Raw genomic sequence first — 20,307 nt, forward strand, 5'->3', positions numbered from 1 at the left:
ACAACGCATAAGTGTTGCGTTTCACTGCTTTAGAGAGTATTTTGGTTTGGATGAGGGACACCTGCATCTCAGCATCAGTCAACACTTTTTCGAGCTCAAGCTCCTTCAAAGTAGCGGCGGCAGGCTTCCTTCCGGGTTCAGTCCTCAATGCATAGGTTGTTTCTGTTCTCATCCTCCTTCCACCACACATTCACCCCACAACCATTTGAAGCATCCTGTACAGTCTATGTCCGACTTTCCGGTCTCCCTAAGGGTAGCGAAAATGTCCGAAAAAAATCAGGTAGTTTGAAAAAAATGCAAGTCTTTCACTGGCTTTAAGGGCTCAAATCACCACAGGCATACCCGAAAAAGCTCTGAAGGCCTGCCAGTACACTTATTTGGCATATCATTGCTCGTATTGTGACAGGAGACTGCGGGTGCAGGCATGTATAATTAAGAAATATACACTGTGTTCTGTGACAATTGCCCCTTCCCACGCTTGTGCTGCTTCACTGCAATACTTTGCATATGATTCACCACTTAACAGTTAGTGCTGAAGGTGAGCTTTAGGAGCCGAAATTATCAAACGCGCCGTGCTATCCGAGCTTCGAAGCCGATTGCAAGGACCACAAAGACTGAGCCGGTGCCATTGCTGACAGCGGCGAATTCTTTCAATGAAAAACACGGCACAGAATGGTAAAGCTGCCAGCGGATCTGCGTGCAAGAATACTAATTCGGTAATCAAAATGGCGGTGGTGGTGGCTTTAATTATACCGTTTCAAACCTGTGGTCACGGCAAAAATTAAGGAAAATTGGACGGCAGAGGGTTATCGCGTCCGAAATTTCAGACATTCTTATACATTGACTCTATGGGGCAGGTGGTGGTGCCGCAAAGCAGTCTATTGTCGGGCGTCCGGAAAGTCGGTCGTTGAATGTACACTGGCAACTCCCCCAGCGGACGACACGGCATCAAAGAATTCGTCACGATTCCTCTGTTATTGAGCCAGCTTTACCGCGACGTTGGTTCCCTTTCAACAAAATTACTGCTCATTTTCCCTGATAGAAGCACAAATTCCACGAGTTTCCCCAAGTAGTTCCAGACTATTCAAAATCCCAGAGAATTCCCGGTTTTCCCCGCTGGTAGACACCCTGACCACTCTTAAGCCTAGGTTGCATGTTGCACAGAAGAGAAATGCAATCTGCTCTACGCACCTTGTTGTACCAGTTGCCTTGGTTGGAAACCGGCGCCTCCTTTTGGGTGGCTGCAGTTGTGTTGTAGCTGACTTGCATTTGGAGAGTGCACTCACAGCAAGTGCACTCATAGCGTGGCTTATGCCTGCCGTTTGCTGGTCCAAAGTGGCAGCTACGCCAACTGGGCCACTGGCACTTGACGGCCCCAAATGCCCAGCATTTCCCTCAAGCTGCTGCTGGAGGAGGAGAGCAGCAGCCCGTTTGCGCTGCCACATCAGCTTGGTGGCTTGCGACCGTTGAAGGTTGACTCGGCGGACCGCTTTGCGGCGGCATGGCCTCCATTCATCATCTTCAGCATTTGACTGCTCACTGCTGCTACTGCAGTTGCTGCTGCGAGGGATGCCAAAAGAAAGCAGAGCTCCAGTGAAGCATGCATATTATGCATGTGTTCCAATTCTGGCCAGCATTGACACTTGTCTACTATGGTGGCCAAGTAACAGATTCAAATCGAAGTAGCAGAATGCGTCCCTGCTACTTGGCTCCACCTCGAGTCGAAAAAAAGAAAGCTAAGAAAAACAAATATCGATATTATATTTTAACACTGTGTGTGCAAACCCAAAAAATAACATGGTTTACTTGAAGCACAAACTGTCCGACTATGCTTTCTTGAGTGGAAGCAAACTTTGCACAGGGCGTCCATGTAGGCTGCTCAGCCACCATTTTGTTTGGACAACAAAGTAGCCTGGATACTTCCTTACTTTGATGCAGTCTTTGGAAAAACCATTTTCTTTGCCGGCTTAATCAGAATTCTAAGAAGGCTGAAGATGGCTTTTGTCTGTGTTGCCAATTATTTCGTCATATACAGCGAGTATTGCAATATCAGGATACAAAGGAATATTGTAAAAAATCAGCTACACATTTTGCTGCAATGCAGGCCATTTATTGCGGAATGAATGCGGGGGTCACTAGCGAGACATAATCATGTTTTTTTAAAAACATTAACTTGCATTACGAATACCACTGCATGTCATTCTCACTGTGATAACTGTGGGCTAATAAATGACAGCCAAAGAATTACTTTGGAACGTGGGAAAGTGGCAGCATGGTGGTGCGAAAGCAAATATCCGTAATGAGCAAATACTGCAAGATATTACCATTAGCTAACATGTCACATCAAGGGCTTATTTGCAAGGCAATTAATATTTACGCGTGCAAGCCAAAGGGATGCCCGTATAAATTGAGTTCCAGAATTTTAACACTCGTGTCAACGATAAAGCTTGCCCAAACACCCGATACTCAAGGCAGAGAATTTTGTAGCTGTGGATGAGGTAAAAGAAACAGGGGGCACCTACATACAGTAAAGTTTATTGATAATTAATATTAAGCACTAATCTCAAGTGTAGTGCTATCCTGAGCATTTCTGCTAAATCAACATTCATTGAAACCTGACTGTCTTCAATCTTGAGACTGCAATGTGTGCACCAAATTTTCCAAATAAAAGGAAATTCTCAAGCCATCACTGCTTCTGGAGAGGACAGGCCTATTTAGAGATAATGGCTATGTTGGGTATTTTCCAGCGCAGTCATAGTTCATGAGGACAGTACAGAAAATGAGAAGCACACTATAAATAAATGACTAATTCTAAAGTGTTTTTCAAGTAAGTTCACATCAAGAGGTAGTTGAATTTAGAATTCTGGGGTGCAGTCTCGGGAAATGTGGACACTGTATTTCCCCACCTGTCAAATTTTAATTCTTTCACCATTGTACATCTATTCAACCCTTTTTAGTATGAATTTCTTGAAGTCACAAATTCATATTCTCCACAATTGAATAAGAAAAGTATAAAGCTGCCAAAGCAGCTTTTCATGATATGCGAGAGCTGTACGTCACAAATTTAGTATGCAGTTGAGGCACCTGAACTTGTCATTGATCTGTAGCACTCCCAATTTCCCAGGCAGTTTCTGCTTTTGTTCTTTCCCAAGTTGGATATTCCATGTAACGCATTACCTCCAACGAACCTCGATTCATCCTTCGACACGCATTCGGTGATCCAAAAAAATAACTGCCTGCATGGACGAACTGAACTCGTTTCTCCTCTCATGTATACAGCGGCCACTTTTTGTCTATGAAACGGCTGTATCACTGCTTCAGCCTTATGTTTATCTGAAAAAAGGACTTTCACTTTGTCTCCACAAAGGCCCTTAGGCATTGTTGAATTTTACACCTCAAGGTAATCTGTTTGCCTCAAAGGCTATTTTGTCACGGTTTGATTTCCTGGTCTGTCCAGAGCCTTGGCCCAGGGTTATCTTCGCCAGAGCCCTCAAGTGATTGTTGACTTGAGACGCTTTCTAGTAAGTACAAGAAAGTTACTATGTCATGAAACAGCAGCAATGCTACTTTAAATTTCAATTTGAGCAAGAGGTAAGGCATTTGTTGCAAGAAGTGTTAATGAGCTTGTGGGTGTGGTTTGTGCTAATACAATGGATTCTGCTAGTACACCTGTAAGCAAAAGTATGCAGACCCAAAGCTTGCAGGGAAAAAAAAAAAATAGAAATTCAGAAGCCCTAACACACTGAAGGAAGCACTAGAAAGTAAGTCCAAAATGTCAATTTGGAGTGCAGTTCTCAATTTCAAGTCACATTCAGACGGAAGAAAATCTGCTTTATATCACAGAGTTCCTGGCCTGTATACCATGGCTCAGGGGACTACATAGTACAATTACAATGTAACCTATTGCTGGGTTCATAGATGCGCACACCTAAGTCACATAAGCTTTCTGGCCAGCCTAAGGCACATGTTCCATTTCATTAAAAAATTAATGATCCAAAGCAAGTTCTCAGCAGTTTGCTGCCAAGTATTACTGCAAACACTGACCAGTGAAATTAGAATGGAAATTCAGTGGCTGCTCATTAAGCTTCAATTTACATCACAGTACTGCTTCATCTATTTTGCTTGTTTACTAAAATAGTTTTTTTTTTTATGGGAGGGGGGTGGGGAGAAAAATATTAAATTATAGGGCTTTACGAGCCAAAACCACGATCCGATTATGAGGAATGCTGTAGTGAGGGACTCCGGAAATTTGGGTCACCTGGGGTTCATTAACGTGCACCTAAATCTAAGTCCACAAGTGTTTTCGCATTTCGAGATGTGTATAAAAGAGGACCAAGCACAGTAAAGACATGTGTAAGGGCTGCACTTTTTTTTCCCCTATAATTTTGACGAGGTGCGACCCCTGCACGGGACCAAACCTATTGGTCAGAACGGTGCCGGCGCAGCCGGAGACTTGTGCACAACCGCGCTCTAACCATTTAGTACTGCACAGGGAAGTACACAGTGTGCGAAAATTCACCAATACATGCGCACTGCATCAGAGTACCAAACGCACTTGTTTCTCTGTTGGCAGGCCGAAATTTGGGACAAAAAGTTCCAAGTTGGGGGTACAGCCCTAACACAAGTCTATACAGTAGCTTGATAAGCCACACGGACTTTGCAAGCTAACAAAGATGAATAGGCATGCCGGGCAGTCTCTAGTTGCTCCGAATGTGGTGCGATGAATGTTTGCCACATTTGTTGTACGCCATCGGGCAGACCTGTAAACGGTGGTGTTGCGCTTCATCTGGTTTTATGACCACAGACGTGATTTAGACTTGGTTTTCACCTTGACAGCTCTAGCTTCAGCATTCTGTGTCGTACAGTCACTAAAAGCTACATTTTATTTCAATTGACGATTTTGCAGAGAGGCAATGTACACTCACCTCCCTTCAGACTGCTCCTGAGGCTCGGATGTTACGCAGGCCAGTTCTTCGCAGGCCTCCATTCTTCACTCTTTTGGCTGACCGCGTGTAGATGCACTAAAAAGGAGGAAAAGGAAGCACAAGCAGCAATCACGCATTGGGGCTGAAGCAGACGCTGCGTTCGAAGTAGACGCCATTACCGAGACTCCTTTCGCTTTTTTTTTTTTGGACGCTGATTGCGTCGCCAACGCCCGACGGCATTCAAAAATAATGAAACCGCGCCTTACGGGTGTAAAAATATAGTGGCGACAATACAGAATTCAGAGCCAACAGGCGAACGTGGCGTCGGCGAACGTTCTGATCTGGAAGTAGGCCTAGAACGAAGCCAATAGTGGCACGCGGCGCGTGCTCCCCGTTCAAGCCCTAGGAGCCGATTTTGACCCTGGCCTAGCCTACTGTTCAGACACAAATACGAGCAGCCCTACATGACTGTCTCAGAATGGGATCGCGCTAACGAATAGGGGTAAGACGCAGCCGCCGACAAGATAGCGGTGGCAAATTTCGCACCCCACGACAACACCCGCTAGGCGAGCGAAGAAGCCTCGGCACGACCAAGGTTGGCACTCGGGACAGCAGCCGCACGGCCGCACCACGACCGGCTCGCCTTCGAGACTCCGAGACCCCGCGACGCCCGCACGAACCGGGGACGTGCAGCACAGTCGCCAGGCAGGAGAGCTCGAAAACCCGGCGTCCAGCGTCGGCAGTCGCGTGCCCCGAACGCGCCTACGGCAAGAGCGCGCGAGCCCTCGCTCTTGATTGCCATCGTCGTTTTTCTCTGCTTTCTGCAGAGAAACAGCGGCAGCAGCATTTGAAACTCCGAAATTGAAGACGGAGTGTGTCGAGCGCGACCATGAGCGGGTAACGCCGCTCTTGGTCGACAAGCAGGTGGGTTGTCATCGTGCAGGCGAAGAGCACTGACAGCGACAGCTAGAGGCTCCACAAGCCGGGCACAATCTGCGCCGCTTCCTGCTCCGAAACTACAGGCTCCTATCGGAATTTCACTTCTGTCTATACGCCGCGCATTTCCGCACTGCCATGTATTTACGCCTCCAGCGTTCACCAAACGCGCAGCTAGCGATATTTCAGCTGCTTCAACTGTCTGATGTAGGCTCAGTGTCCCAATAGGGAACCTGCATGCGAGCACTGTTTTAGGGTGGCGTCAACTGCGAAATTTTAGCCGCTATTCGACACATATGCCTGGCCACCATTTTGTGTCCCTAACTGGCTGCACCGTGCGAACGGGACTAAAGCGCCTTAAACGAGGCACCTCAGGCACCAATCCCCCCCCCTTTTTTTTTTTATCTGGAAAACGTCATGGATAGACTTCAAACGGGACATATGACGCCAATTAACGCTGCAAGTACGGCTGGAGTGGCCGTATTGATAGTAACGTCAGAAAAATTGCCTGCGGCTCAGCTAACCCTGGGTATACAAAGGGAAAGCCTGGTTAAGTCTTGGTCTCACTTGGTTAACCTTTGATTTAATTATAGTTATACTTATGTATACAATGATCGTTCAGCCAGGTATGACGGCTGTGCCTATGTGGCTAGGTAGACGTGAGTGATTAGGCCTGGGTAGACACGCATCATTCGACAGTGCGACGCCTGTTGTGCTACAGGAAAAGCGCAAGTGCTAGACATGCAAAGAGACGTCTCGAACACGCGCAGCGTCGAAATACAAACGGACAAGGCGCGAACGCGGTCGCTACATTGATCGCGACGGTGCGACGCCTGTTGCATTTAGGACCCTCTCCAGCGAAGCAGCTCGACGGGTGATATTTGGGGGTTGGATCAAAAGCCGTTTGGCGACGACAGCTCAAAGCCTCCCGCTCCCGTGCAACGCTCAGGGAAGACGGCCCGGCCACGCTCTCATCCATGGCCATGCTCGCACTGATAGGCAAGCGCGGCGCTCCTTTCAGCCAGGCGCGCGGCGAGTCACGTGGTCAGGCAGCGACCCAGCTGCGGAGAGCGCAAGCGCCAAGCCGGCGACGGCTCGGCGAGTAACGCGACCCGTTACCAAGGCTACGGCGCAGCTGCGGTCAAATGAAGGTCAAATTGCTGGCGACGGCGAAACTCGGCCCGACAAGGTTGTAAAGCTTGCGCTTTAAAGATCACCGTTTATTACAATACTCCCTAAAGCGAAATTTGAGCGCAGCTCTATACGTGTTTTCATCTCGCGATATATTTGCTGACGCGCACAAACTGTCTCGTGCGACACGTTGCAAACGGAGCGAAGTGTGGCGCGACTGCATCGCTAAAATGGAGATATCAAGAGGCAGCGCGTGGGTGACACGTGGGCGAGATTCAGAGCAACCGCCGCACAGACTTCCGAGACGACGCGCGCTACTCTGGCGCCATTACGTAGCTAAAGCCCCTGCATCCACGCGCCACCGCCGCTTGGTCGGCGGAAACGTGTATGGAGGGGCTTTAGTCGTAGCCATCGTCACCGCACTATGCTTTTCTCACCCTTTCGCCATACCCTCCCTCACCCTTTTTTTTCTCGCGTCTTTCATACACCGCTGCGCTCCGCGTTCGCTTTCGTCATTCGCTGTGCTCGTTCGCTTGGTTACGCCGACGCTCGGCGCACTAACGGAGAGCTGCGCTCTAAAAAGTTGCAGTTTCGTCTGAAGGGCGAAGCACTGAAAACGAGAGCAAGCACAGCGTGACGTTGCGTCCGCATGGCCCCACAGCAGACAAGCGCACTGCGCATATCTAGTTACCTAACCCAACAATTAAGCGCTGATCGAGCATGCGCATCGATACAGGGACAACGGCTGCAACCTGGAGCGCAGCCTACAATTGCTACATTGTAAATTTCTATCGCCACTTTCGCTCGTGCGCTGTGGGTTCGCCTGAAGGGCGAAGCATTGACAGCGATAACGGTGTTATACTCGTGCACAACTGCCGGTGGCAACGAAGAGAAAGCTACGGAGTCAAAGCCGATATGACACCGACTCCACTCTGTTTTAACTGCGAACAGCAGTCATGAAGGTATGTGCATTTATCGGCTGCAGCGCGATTAGCAAGTCTTCTGCACAGAAGACGAACACAGAAGGCACAGAACGGCACTGATTGGCAATGCTTGCGCACAAGTATACTGTCCGAAAAGCGTCGAAGCACCTGGCTCGCTCGCATCGACAAGAAGGAAATCAAGAATCCGAGGAATGTGCACGTGTGCGCTCACCAGTTCATTCAAGGTATAGCAGCGGAGTGTTCAATTAACGAAATTCACGAGCTCTTTCAATCGCTGTTTGCAATTGCCATGGTGTGGCGATGTTTACAGTACTATCGTCCTTTTAACTTTGACTAATTTCATCGCCAATTATGTGTAATCACTTGTTGCGACTATACCTCCGTCGTTTTAGCTGTTCAGTAATTTCGTGCTGCTAATAGTGCAATTGTTCACGCATCATCGATCGCGATTTAGGCTGCCGGTTGGTGAAACCAAGTTTTGGTATCGCAAACAACATTCGCTAATAGGGAACCCTTACGTGTAGTGTGAAAGATGCCACCGTAACGAGAATTAGGCGAACAAACAAGGTCAGACGAGTAGTTATGTTCTCAGCTACAGCATTATAGAAGTACAGATGTATGATAAGAGCTTTCTCTTATTTATCGATTGCAAATTCACGTCGCCGAGTACAACGCCCAAGAGGGATCCTACATTGTCTGTTTGATACGATTGCGGTGGAAACCTCGCAAGTAATGCGCCGTTCAGCGAGAGTACAAAGAGGCCCTTGCCCTAGCGTTGTACATATACACGGAAGACAATTTTAACTATGATGTAAAGCGTTAAGATATCGGTTACCGACCGGCTTATATTCAATGCAATCCTTGAGGCAAACACTCCAGATATGAATCTATCAGGCGCAGAAATATTAGGCGTCAAAATCTGATGCCCGGGGTCAGGCACGTAACCGGGGGGGGGGGGGGCGTCACGATTCCCCCTCGTCCGCGCCACCACTCCTCACGACACATTTCTATAGCACCGCCAAATCAATGTTCAGACTTGACAGCTACTCGGCGGTCAACATCTTGCTACTTTTTTCACTCGTTTTGGAAGGCGGTAGTTATCGGCATCTCCTTGTGAAGGCCAGTTTTCTCAATGACTCGGTGTCCGAGCGATTAACTCTATTCAACGATCACGCGCATCGCTGTTGCTTCGTTAGTTCAACCTTCTTTGTTTAGACTGATCCAGGGACCAGGAAAGGGATTCGGTGCGTGGTCAGCTGGTCTGTATTCTCGGTTCGTGGTCAGCTGGTCTGTATGATGCAAGACAGCGTCCATCATCAAACCTTGCAATAACCCTTAAACCCATAAGCAATATGACTGTCACCCGTTACCTCGTCTGGTTTTTCCCTAATTGTACATCACTTTTCGTGCAAAGTGGCAACTGCAAACAAAAGTCGGAAGGCGTTGAGAAATTAAGGGATATACTAAAGGAGGGAGTCAAGGCAACAGCCAAACAGGAAGGAAAAGCGAAAATTAACATTCAACCATTGGTCATGAAAGTATTTATGGATAAACATCTTTCTATTTAAAAAGGAAGTAGAGAAAACGCCGCCGGAAGTTGTTTGGATCGGACTGCTGGTACGATCTGTTGGGAACTCGGCGCTGACGCCCGTGGTTGTACCTGGGTCGCAAGCCCCAAGGGTAGCGTTGGCCTGGCGGCCTGGGGTACAACTGCAAGCATCCGAAGGTCCCGGCAAAGCATGAGTCGACAGGTAACAACGAAACAACTTGTTTATTTTAACATCGCAAAGAGTTGGCGGTCAGGTTTGACCGAAGTAGAGAGACGGGAGAGCACTTCACTCAACGGAAGAAATCGGAGCCCTCCTCTGGCGTCCGGGGGCAGCTGTTTTTATACTCTCGCAGTTGAGGGCAAGAAGGAACCCCTCAAAAGACGAGCACGTGAATGTACAATGGGCTAATGGTGACGCACACTGTCGTAGCGATGCCGTAGCACCATGTCGTGGCGCTGCGCACGATCTCGTAGCACCTGGTCGTGGCGCTGCGCAGCACACTGTCGTGGCGCTGCCGGTCGGACACAATGACTGTAACGAGAAGATGGTCCCTGCTTTGGCATCGCCTGTTTCGGGCACAATGACTGGAACGAGATCCCTGCTTTGGCATCGCCTGTTTCGGGCCCAATAACTGGAAGGAGATCCCTGCTTTGGCCTCGCCTGTTTCGGGCACAATGACTGGAACGAAATCCCTAGGCGGTCGCATCGCCGCAGACGCGCCTGGAAACACCTGGCGATGAGTGTTGCGGTGACGACGATCGGGCCAAAATGTCCGCCGCCCCGCCGCCGTCGCGCCGGCAAAACCACGTGTCGCAGGCGAAACGCAACAGACCGCCCCGCCGGGGGAAGGAGATCCCGATGGACAGGGGACTGCATCCGCTGTCCGGAGGGATGTCGCTCGATGATGCTCATAACCGAAGTCGGGCGTCCCTTGACGTTTCTTGAGCGCAGCGCACAGAGAAGGCCTCGTTCTCTCGTTCAGGTTCGCACGGGACACTGCAAAGTGACTTCGGGAGAGTTCACATTTTTGTTCTCGTTCCCGGCAAGCGTTAGAACTACGCTGAAAACTCAACCGCTCAGTCAGCAAGCACGGCACAACCCTCACTAAGCCCTGCCAGGCTCTTTCCCCTTTTTATACCACTGCCTAGTTCCTTACAGTAGTCTAGCATCACTCAGAACGCGTCCACAAATTGAAAAATTGCACTAGAAAGCATATCATCACTTTGAAACACTAAACAAAAGCAATATGTTAAAAAAAATCCTGCCTCAGGAAGAAAAACATCAGTAACAAACAATTTTGAGGCTGATTCCTACGTTAGGGGCTTCGACTTAAGCCATCGGCGTTACCGTTGAGACTCCCCTTTTTGTAACGCACCTCAAAGGAATATTGTTGTAAAGCGAGGCTCCAGCGCAGGAGGCGGCCATTTTTGGGAGAGATGGTCTGCAGCCATTGGAGAGGGCAGTGATCTGTCTCAATGATAAACCTCGAGCCGGCTAGATAGCATGACAATTTCTGAACGGCCCACACGAGACATGCACACTCTTTCTCGGTGGCGCTATACGCCTGCTCACGACTGGTCAGCTTACGACTAGCATACAGGACGGGGTGTTCTACTTCTCCATTTTCCCGTTGGCACAGTACAACGCCCATGCCTCGCTCACTAGCATCGCACTGAACAATGAACCCTTTTGTATAGTCTGGCGATCGTAGCACAGGCTGGCTTGTTAGGGCACTCTTTAGGGCGCTAAAAGCTCTTTCCTTGGTCTCGTCCCAGACGACTGTTTGAGGCTCTGTCTTTCTTAGAGCATCCGTCAGGGGAGCCGCGATATCAGAGTACCTAGGGATGTACCTCTGATAGTAGCCGGCGACACCTAAGAACGACCGAATATCGGTCTTTGTGCGCGGTTGCGGAAAGTCTCGCACAGCGGCCACTTTTATTTCAGAGGGGCGGCGACGACCCTGACCAATCACGTGACCGAGGTAGACAACCTCGGCCTGTGCTAACTGGCACTTAGGAGCCTTTACTGTCAAGCCTGCTTCGCGCAGGCGGGTTAGCACTGCCCGCAAGTGTGTCATATGCTCAGACCAGGATGCGGAGAATATCGCTACGTCGTCTAGATACGGTAAAGCGAATTCTTGCTGTCCCCGCAACACTTTATCCATGAGACTTGAAAAACAGTATGGCGCGTTCTTCAAACCAAAACTCAACACTTTAGGACGGAATGTTCCCATTGGTGAAATGAACGCCGCATACCTACTAGCCTCTTCTGTAAGTGGAACCTGCCAATAACCCCTGACAAGATCTAGGGTGGAAATAAACTGAGCGCTACTAACTTTCTCAAGGCGCTCCTCGATGTTAGGGATCGGATAAATTTGATCCTTAGTGATGGAATTAAGCCTGCGGTAGTCGACGCAAGGACGAGGTTCCTTGCCCGGTACCTCAACTAAAATCAAAGGGGAGGTATAATCACTCTCACCTGCCTCAATAACACCGAGCTGTAGCATTTTCTTTACCTCAGCCTCCATAATATCGCTCTGGCGGGGTGACACCCGATACGCCTTGGATCGTACTGGCTCTGTGGAGGTAAGTTCTATATCATGAGTAAGTACAGAAGTCCTACCAGGCCTCTCAGAGAACAGACCTTGAAACTCTTGTAATAGCTGGTGTAGTTCGGTTTTCTGCTCAGGCGACAGCGGTGCTTTACTGATAAGGTCACTAATGACTTGACCGGTGTCTTCCCTGTTCGTCACTGAGCCTAGTCCCGGAAGCTCGACCGGAAGCTCTTCAGGAACGTTTACCATCATGCACACCACTGCTTCCCTTTGTCTATAAGGTTTGAGCAGATTACAGTGGTAAACTTGCTGTGCTTTCCGCTTTCCTGGCAGACTTACCACGTAGTTAACGTCCGACAGTTTCTGAACAATTCGCGCTGGGCCCTCCCACTGCACGTCTAGTTTGTTGTTTAGCGATGTGCGCAATATCATGACCTCATCGCCAACCTCAAAACGACGGGCCCTGGCTGTCCGATCATAATAAACCTTGGCCCTCTGCTGGGCCTTTGTCATTGCTTCACCTGACAACTCCTGTGCCCTTCTTAAGCGTTCGAGGAGCTTAAGCACGTACTCCACCACGACTGGGTCGTCGCCCCTACCTTCCCATGATTCTCGAAGCATGCGAAGCGGAGATCGAAGCGAGCGACCGTACACCAGTTCAGCTGGCGAAAACCCCGTAGCCGCATGCGGCGCGGTCCTTAAAGCAAACATCACCCCAGGCAGACACAGCTCCCAGTCAGTTTGATGTTCAAAACACAAGGCTCTCAACACGCGCTTCATGACGGAGTGGAGCTTCTCAACGGAATTCGACTGTGGGTGGTACACTGAGCTGTGTAGCAGCTTTACCCCACACCTTTCGAGAAAAGTTGTCGTCAAAGCGCTAGTAAACACTGTGCCCTGATCTGATTGAATTTCTGCAGGAAAACCAACTCGCGCAAATATGGACAGTAGTGCATTAACTATCTCAACTGAGCTGAGTTCTTTAAGCGGCACTGCTTCAGGGAACTTTGTCGCTGGGCAGATCACAGTCAAAATGTGTCTGTACCCCGTGGCTGTTACCGGCAGAGGTCCCACTGTATCAATAACGAGCCGTCTAAAAGGCTCCGTAATGATAGGTACCAATTTCAACGGCGCCCTCGATTTGTCCCCTGGTTTGCCCACCCGCTGACAAGTGTCACATGTCCTCACGAAATGGTCTGCGTCCCGAAAACACCCTGGCCAATAGTACTCTTGCAAGAGACGGTCCTTAGTTTTCTTAACTCCTAGGTGTCCGGACCACGAACCCCCATGTGACAAGCGCAACAGATCCTGACGATAGCATTGAGGCACGACCAGCTGATCGAACTCCACTCCTCGGCGGTCTAGATACTTCCGGTACAGGACTCCACCTCTTTCCACAAAACGCGCAGTTTTCCTGGCGATACCTTCTTTGACATTGCAGCGCACGTTTTCCAGGCTGCCATCCTTTTTTTGCTCGGCTATCAAAGCCGTCCGGCTGACTTTTAGCAACCTATCAAGTCCGTCTGACGTAGGCGCGATGAGCAAATCAGTAGATAGCTCTTCTAACTTTCCCGCGTCGGGATTTTCCTCTCCAGTATCTGGCGCCTTCAACGCTACAGACTCAATTCTATTCTGTTCGGGCGTGCTCTGAATATCAGCTTGCTGCGCCTCTGACCCTTTTTCGTTGTTTGATAACGTCGGCCCCGCAACTACCGCCTTTGCAGCGAGCTCCCGAACCTTCGATCTGGTTAAGGCCTGAACACTAGCTTCACCAAACAAAAGCCCCTTCTCGCGCAGGAGGTGATCGGACCTGTTTGAAAATAGGTACGGGTACTGGGGTGGCAGCATAGATGACACTGCCGCCTCCGTCTCAAGCGCTCCGAAAGGTCCTTCAATAAGCACTTTTGCTACTGGCAGACACACGCTATGAGCTTCCACGGCTTGCTTGATCCACGCGCACTCGCCCGTGAACATATGGGGTTCTACGTAAGACGGGTGAACTACATCCATCGTAGCTGCGGAATCGCGAAGCACTCGGCACTCTTTCCCGTTCACGAGGAGGTCTCGCATGTAAGGCTCAAGAAGCTTCATGTTCTCGTCAGTGCTGCCTATTGAAAAAAACACAACTCTTGGTGTTGTTTCCGGACACTGCGCCGAAAAGTGACCCGGCTTCTGGCACGTATAACAAACGCCCGCTCGCCTCATCTCGAACCGCTTTCTGCGTTCGGCTTCGGCTGCCGTCTCTTTACGTTTGGTCGGATTGCTTTCACTCGCATCCTCACTACGCGTGTCCCCCTTAAATCTCATGGGCGTGAACCTTGGCCTCTCAAACTTCGAGCCAAATTCACCCTTTTGACCGTCCTTAGCTCCGCGAGCTCGACGCGTCACAAACTCCTCGGCTAGCTCAGCGGCTCTAGCCACCGTACTCACGTCTGGCCTATCCAAGACCCAGTATCGCACGTTCTCCGGTAACCGACTATAAAACTGTTCTAGCCCGAAACACTGCAGAACTTTATCGTGGTCACCAAACGCTTTCTCTTCTTTGAGCCACTCCTGCATGTTCGACATAAGCCTATACGCAAACTCTGTATATGACTCACTTTTGCCTTTCTCATTTTCCCGAAACTTCCGACGGAACGCTTCCGCAGACAGCCGGTACTTTTTTAGCAGACTCGATTTTACTTTGTCGAAATCCTCTGCTTCCTCTCTATCCAAGCGAGCGACTACGTCGGCCGCCTCGCCGGGTAACAAAGTGAGCAAGCGCTGTGGCCACGTTTCCCGAGAGAACCCCTGCTTCTCGCACGTTCGCTCAAAGTTAACCAGGAACAAACCAATGTCCTCTCCAAGCTTAAACGGCCGCATCAGGTCAGTCATTTTGAACAATACGCGTTCTCCTGCACCGTGTGCCTGACTTCCATTACGAGCGCGTTCCATCTCTACCTCGAGACGCTTCATTTCCAAAGCGTGTTCGCGCTCTTCTTTTTCTTTCTGCTCTTTAAGTTCGCGCTCCTGTCTTTTTGACCTCTCCTCAATAGTCTCAAGGCATTCCGACAGCTCGTCATCCTCAGCCTCTAACTCAAGAATAGCCGTTATCAGTTCCGGTTTTCTTAGTTTGTCTGAGACATCCAGACCCAACTCTCTTGCAAGCTCCAACAATTTCGGTTTGCGCAACGACTTCAAATCCATGGCTGCTCTGAATGCTGCTTTCTCTACTGCTTACTATTGTCTTGCCGCAAACTAACCCGGCAGCAACGACAACCACAATTACCAGCTCTGTTTCTGACACTAACAAAAAGCCTGGCAAAGCTCAGTAGAAGAAAGTCCCGCACTCACCAAACCTCGCAGGCAGGAATTCCGCGCAGTCGTTCCGCTGCAGGCAACCAGTCGTCACACAGGGCTCGTTGCACTGCTCCCGGATCGACGTTGAGCTGCTCAGCATACAGTCAACTGCATCTCTTTGCTGCTGGCCTCCGTTGTCGCGATCTCGCCGCTGGCAGACAGTTGTTTGATGTCGTAGGCGATCCCACCGCTGGCAACCAGATGTTTGGATCGGACTGCTGGTACGATCTGTTGGGAACTCGGCGCTGACGCCCGTGGTTGTACCTGGGTCGCAAGCCCCAAGGGTAGCGTTGGCCTGGCGGCCTGGGGTACAACTGCAAGCATCCGAAGGTCCCGGCAAAGCATGAGTCGACAGGTAACAACGAAACAACTTGTTTATTTTAACATCGCAAAGAGTTGGCGGTCAGGTTTGACCGAAGTAGAGAGACGGGAGAGCACTTCACTCAACGGAAGAAATCGGAGCCCTCCTCTGGCGTCCGGGGGCAGCTGTTTTTATACTCTCGCAGTTGAGGGCAAGAAGGAACCCCTCAAAAGACGAGCACGTGAATGTACAATGGGCTAATGGTGACGCACACTGTCGTAGCGATGCCGTAGCACCATGTCGTGGCGCTGCGCACGATCTCGTAGCACCTGGTCGTGGCGCTGCGCAGCACACTGTCGTGGCGCTGCCGGTCGGACACAATGACTGTAACGAGAAGATGGTCCCTGCTTTGGCATCGCCTGTTTCGGGCACAATGACTGGAACGAGATCCCTGCTTTGGCATCGCCTGTTTCGGGCCCAATAACTGGAAGGAGATCCCTGCTTTGGCCTCGCCTGTTTCGGGCACAATGACTGGAACGAAATCCCTAGGCGGTCGCATCGCCGCAGACGCGCCTGGAAACACCTGGCGATGAGTGTTGCGGTGACGACGATCAGGCCAAAATGTCCGCCGCCCCGCCGCCGTCGCGCCGGCAAAACCACGTGTCGCAGGCGAAACGCAACAGACCGGAGAACAATTCCGTGTTTTTTTTTTAATGATGTTTCTACAGTTATCGGTCGAGCTGCCTGACGTAGCCACTTCTCTACGTACCCCCCCTCCCCCCCTCACCCCTTGAAAAAAATTTCCTGGGTACGTCCCTGCCCGGAGCCGTGTCATCGGGCGATCACTTTCAAGGATACGTTACGCAGCGTGCGGAACAACGCCTCACCGAAATGACTGGCGTTCCAGCGGCCGTTGAAAACGGCCGTCTTGATCGATCCACGACACCGCCCTTGCTTCAGTCATTCCACAGGCGCGCTGCTTACACTGGCAGCGAGAAAGGCAACCGGACGGAGAACGACGCCATCCTAAACGAGAAAGCTAGCTCTATGCGTCTATCTATCCATCTACATATTATATATAGGCCGCTTTGATGTTTACAAACAGAGGTCCTATAGAGACTTCCGATTTTGACCTCTGGACATGAGAATTTCAATGGTTAGCCGCAGTGGTGCGGCGTAACAGAAGCCCGTACACCCAACACTTGCCACTCAACAGTTTCAGAGATTGATGTTCCCGTGTATTACACGAAAAAATAAAATGCTGGGAGCATAATGCGGCTTTTGTTCCAAAACGCAAGATGTCTCGTACATTGAACTGCAAAAGGATGCTGTGACGCTACTCACGTGATATTACCCCTTACAAACAACGAGCTGACATGGCGGCTATCTCAAAACGCCACCACGTATTCGAGAAATTGCATATTCAATTGCACCGGCTTTTGCACGTTACCGTTCACTTTCTTCAACCACTGGCAGCGCAATATAGGTTCCAAGGAACTTAAACAATATTTATTCGAAAATGTATGGCGCTTCACATCACGTTTCGTCATCTTGATGAAAACGCAAAATTGCGTTTTGCAAAAGTTCTGCTTCGCGGCCCAAATTTCGAAAAACGCGCCTCTCAACAGCTAATCAGAGAGCCAACATGGCGGATAATGGCTGCCGTGTAGCCGCCATGTGTGTAGGAAATTAAGCCCAGGTAAACAGATCACTCGAGATTGACTCAGGGCTTCGAACAAGACGCCGTACTAGTAGCGCCTGAACCAAGTCTGACAACGCCCCCCTCTTTCGTCACGGGGGCGCACGTGTGCTTCTCGTTTGAAAAACAAAAGACTGGTTCCATCTCACTACAACTACTAATAATAGCAACAACATTGAACGATTTGTTAAATTTTTTTCAACGCGAGAGGCACACGTATGACCCCCGTGAGGAAAGAGGGGGCGTTGTGAGAATGCCTTTTGCAGCGAGAATGAATAAAACTAAAATTACGACAAACAAATGTTCACAGGCGTAAACTTCTTAAACCTACGTTTACTAACAGAAGCCTACCAAGAGTCACAGTAGTAGTTTTTTTTTTTTTTTCACACTTGAACTTAACTAGCTGCCAGTCGAAACATGCGTTCTTTCGTCTGGTGGAAGAGTTATCGCGATGTATATACGGATGTCGTCAGTATCTCGCTGCATATCGCTCGCGGTGAGCCCGGACATTCTCTCGAAGTTCTCCCGCTGTATTCACAGTCATGGGACCGTTAAAAGTATTTGGTTGGAACAAAGATCGGTGTCAGCAGCCAGTATAGCAAAGCCTTTACGGAGCAAAATTTAAAGCGGCACTAAAGAGAAGGACAAAATCAGTTTAGACCGATTAAGCATTCTTTGAAAACTATTTGAAAACTTGGCGTTAATACATTGGAATCCTAGCGCCAGTACGTCAGTGTGACAATACGGATTTCAATACATTTTCTCGTGTTCGGGCTAGCAGGAGTTGTCAAAACTTGTTACGTTCAGAATTGGGCTGCGTCAGAATAAAACGCAGACGGCGTCAATCGTCCAAAAATTAACCAGGCGCGAGCAGATGGCATCAGAACACATGACGTCACGGCGAGCTGGTGCGAGAACTTTAAGGCGGCGCCGAAAACAGTTGGGAGCCTGCGCCTGTCTGTCGCCTCTTCCGCTGTCCCCTGTGACGTTCGCACTGTTAAACATCGTGCATCAATACCAACCAGCCAGGCCACATACTTTCCATGTGTATAGGGTGTCCCAGCTAACTTTAGCCAAGCCCTTCAACAACAACAACAACAAAAAAAGAAAGAGTTAAAAAATAAAAAGAACGGTGCAAGATACCATCATAAGACCTAGGTGTAAAAAATAAAAAGAACGGTGCAAGATACCATCATAAGACCTGGGTGTTCGGTCGTCAGACATCTGACGACTAAACACCGGAGGTCTTAAAATCGGGTCTCGCACCATTTTTCTTTTTCAATTTTTTTTTTAAGGGCTTGACTAAACTTAGCTGGGACAACCTGTACACACGGAACGCAGTGCGATGCGACTGGAAGCTGCGTAAGCATCACAGGCGCGGTGCTTTTTCGGTGTGCAGACCGTGGGAGTTCGATCTATCGTAAGGTAGCGTTTAAAATGACACTCCAGCGACAGCAGTGGCAATCGAATGAAACCGCGTGCGCATCTTATCTGACGCAATCAGAATGCGGCACGCAAGCGCGAGCAAAGAAAGGAAAAGAAAAGCTGCGTTACCTCCTTCAGAAACAAAATGTGTTTTTGCTAAGACGCCGCACTTGCGAACACTATGCAGTCGGCAAGAATCGTGTAACTGTCATCAAACATATCAATTTAAACCCGAAAAGAAGTTATTTATTGATAGCTATTGGTCACCGCGGCACAACCTAGGCAAGAGAACACGCGCGCAAAAAAAAAAAAGGGGGGGGGGGGAGGGGGAGGCGAGACATGGGATGTGGAGAAAGGCCCTGTGTACCTTCTAGTATCTCTTGCACCTGAGTTGTGTTGGGCCGCCCAGATAAGCTATGAAAATGCACAGACTTGCTCGCCTTTTAGTCATTATGCCAAGTTTGTAATGTTCAACGTCTCAAGGCATAATCGAACCTCGTGTAACAAAATTCTCTTTCACTGCATGGAGAAATAGATGAATTCATATTTAATTTATTATGTCACCCTGCAGTGCGATGGACTCAACGTCGCAGCCGATCATCAAATGGTATTTCCATACACAGGTCGATACGTGGACACACACAACGCGCATTTTCCTATTGCCTTTCATTGCCAGCAATGATGTCGAGAACAATGAGTGTCGCAGAGAGCGAAACGCTTCACAGAATGAGGCAGCACAGATGAGCACTTGCAAAGCACGCTGCCACACGAAGCCCAATATTCGGCACTGAAAGCGCAACTCGAAGAAATATGCAATGACTCGATAAATGACACCAGTAAGGCGGAGTCGCTACAACATACTTACATTCGCTTATAGCAAGTCTAAAAAAAACGGAACCCGGAATACATTATACAGAAACATATTAACTAGAAAGTGCTTGCCAAACGAACAGAAAAAAAAGATGCAGCGCGGTCGTGAAAGGAAAACTTACTCTGCTGACAGTAGCGAAGCCTCGGTCGGCGCACTTTCCAAGCTGAATCAAGCAGCCGACACGGCACTGTGCAGCCAAGCCAGGAGCGGGCCACCGTCTTGAAAGAAAACTGAACAAAAAGTGACGGCGCATACGACAACGCCGCAATATGTAAGTCGAGTATAGAAGAGCGTGCCGGAATTTTGATGTTTTATGAGTTTAAAGCGATGCCCACGTGACTGTTTGCGTGCCCGCGAAAACATAGATGCTCGTCACCAAACGCCGTCGCCGGCATGCGCAGAAGGCGAACCATGTGTTCTATTGTGAAGCGAGATAAGGGTGCACGCCCCACAGCGGAAAAACTTGACCATCGTAAGACGCCTTGCTGCCAACCGACGAGTCGAATACGTTTTCTTTTCTTTTATAAAAAAAAAACGGAGGGGGGGGGGGGGTCTTTGCCTTCGTTCTTTAAAGATTCGAAACTTGGGGGTAGCGGTGGGCCTTTAATGCGTTCACACACCGTCGGTGTCAA

The 20,307-nt window shown here is 49.4% G+C and overlaps 2 protein-coding genes across 9 annotated transcripts in view; both read right to left on the reverse strand.

Annotated features, from left to right (window-relative positions):
* LOC142571480 (uncharacterized) overlaps positions 1–20,144 on the reverse strand; it is a 63,487-nt gene extending 43,343 nt beyond the window's left edge. For 2 of the 8 annotated variants that reach the window (XM_075679866.1, XM_075679863.1), the window contains exons 1-3: positions 5,472–5,701; positions 4,926–5,021; positions 1,192–1,560 (exon numbers count right to left, since the gene is read on the reverse strand). In XM_075679866.1, the coding sequence (XP_075535981.1) occupies positions 1,192–1,560; positions 4,926–4,987 (431 nt within the window). In that variant the 5' untranslated portion in view covers positions 4,988–5,021; positions 5,472–5,701. Of the gene's footprint in view, positions 1–1,191; positions 1,561–4,925; positions 5,022–5,471; positions 5,707–19,796 lie in introns of those variants that run through there. The other 6 variants (XM_075679861.1, XM_075679865.1, XM_075679864.1 and 3 more) reach the window with 6 other exon arrangements.
* Positions 1–20,307, reverse strand: part of LOC142571481 (uncharacterized) — a 102,989-nt gene that overhangs the window by 44,252 nt on the left and 38,430 nt on the right. The gene's annotated exons all lie outside the window — the stretch shown is intronic.

Source organism: Dermacentor variabilis, chromosome 2, assembly GCF_050947875.1.
Source record: "Dermacentor variabilis isolate Ectoservices chromosome 2, ASM5094787v1, whole genome shotgun sequence".
In the NCBI taxonomy this organism is placed as follows: Eukaryota; Metazoa; Arthropoda; class Arachnida; order Ixodida; family Ixodidae; genus Dermacentor; species Dermacentor variabilis.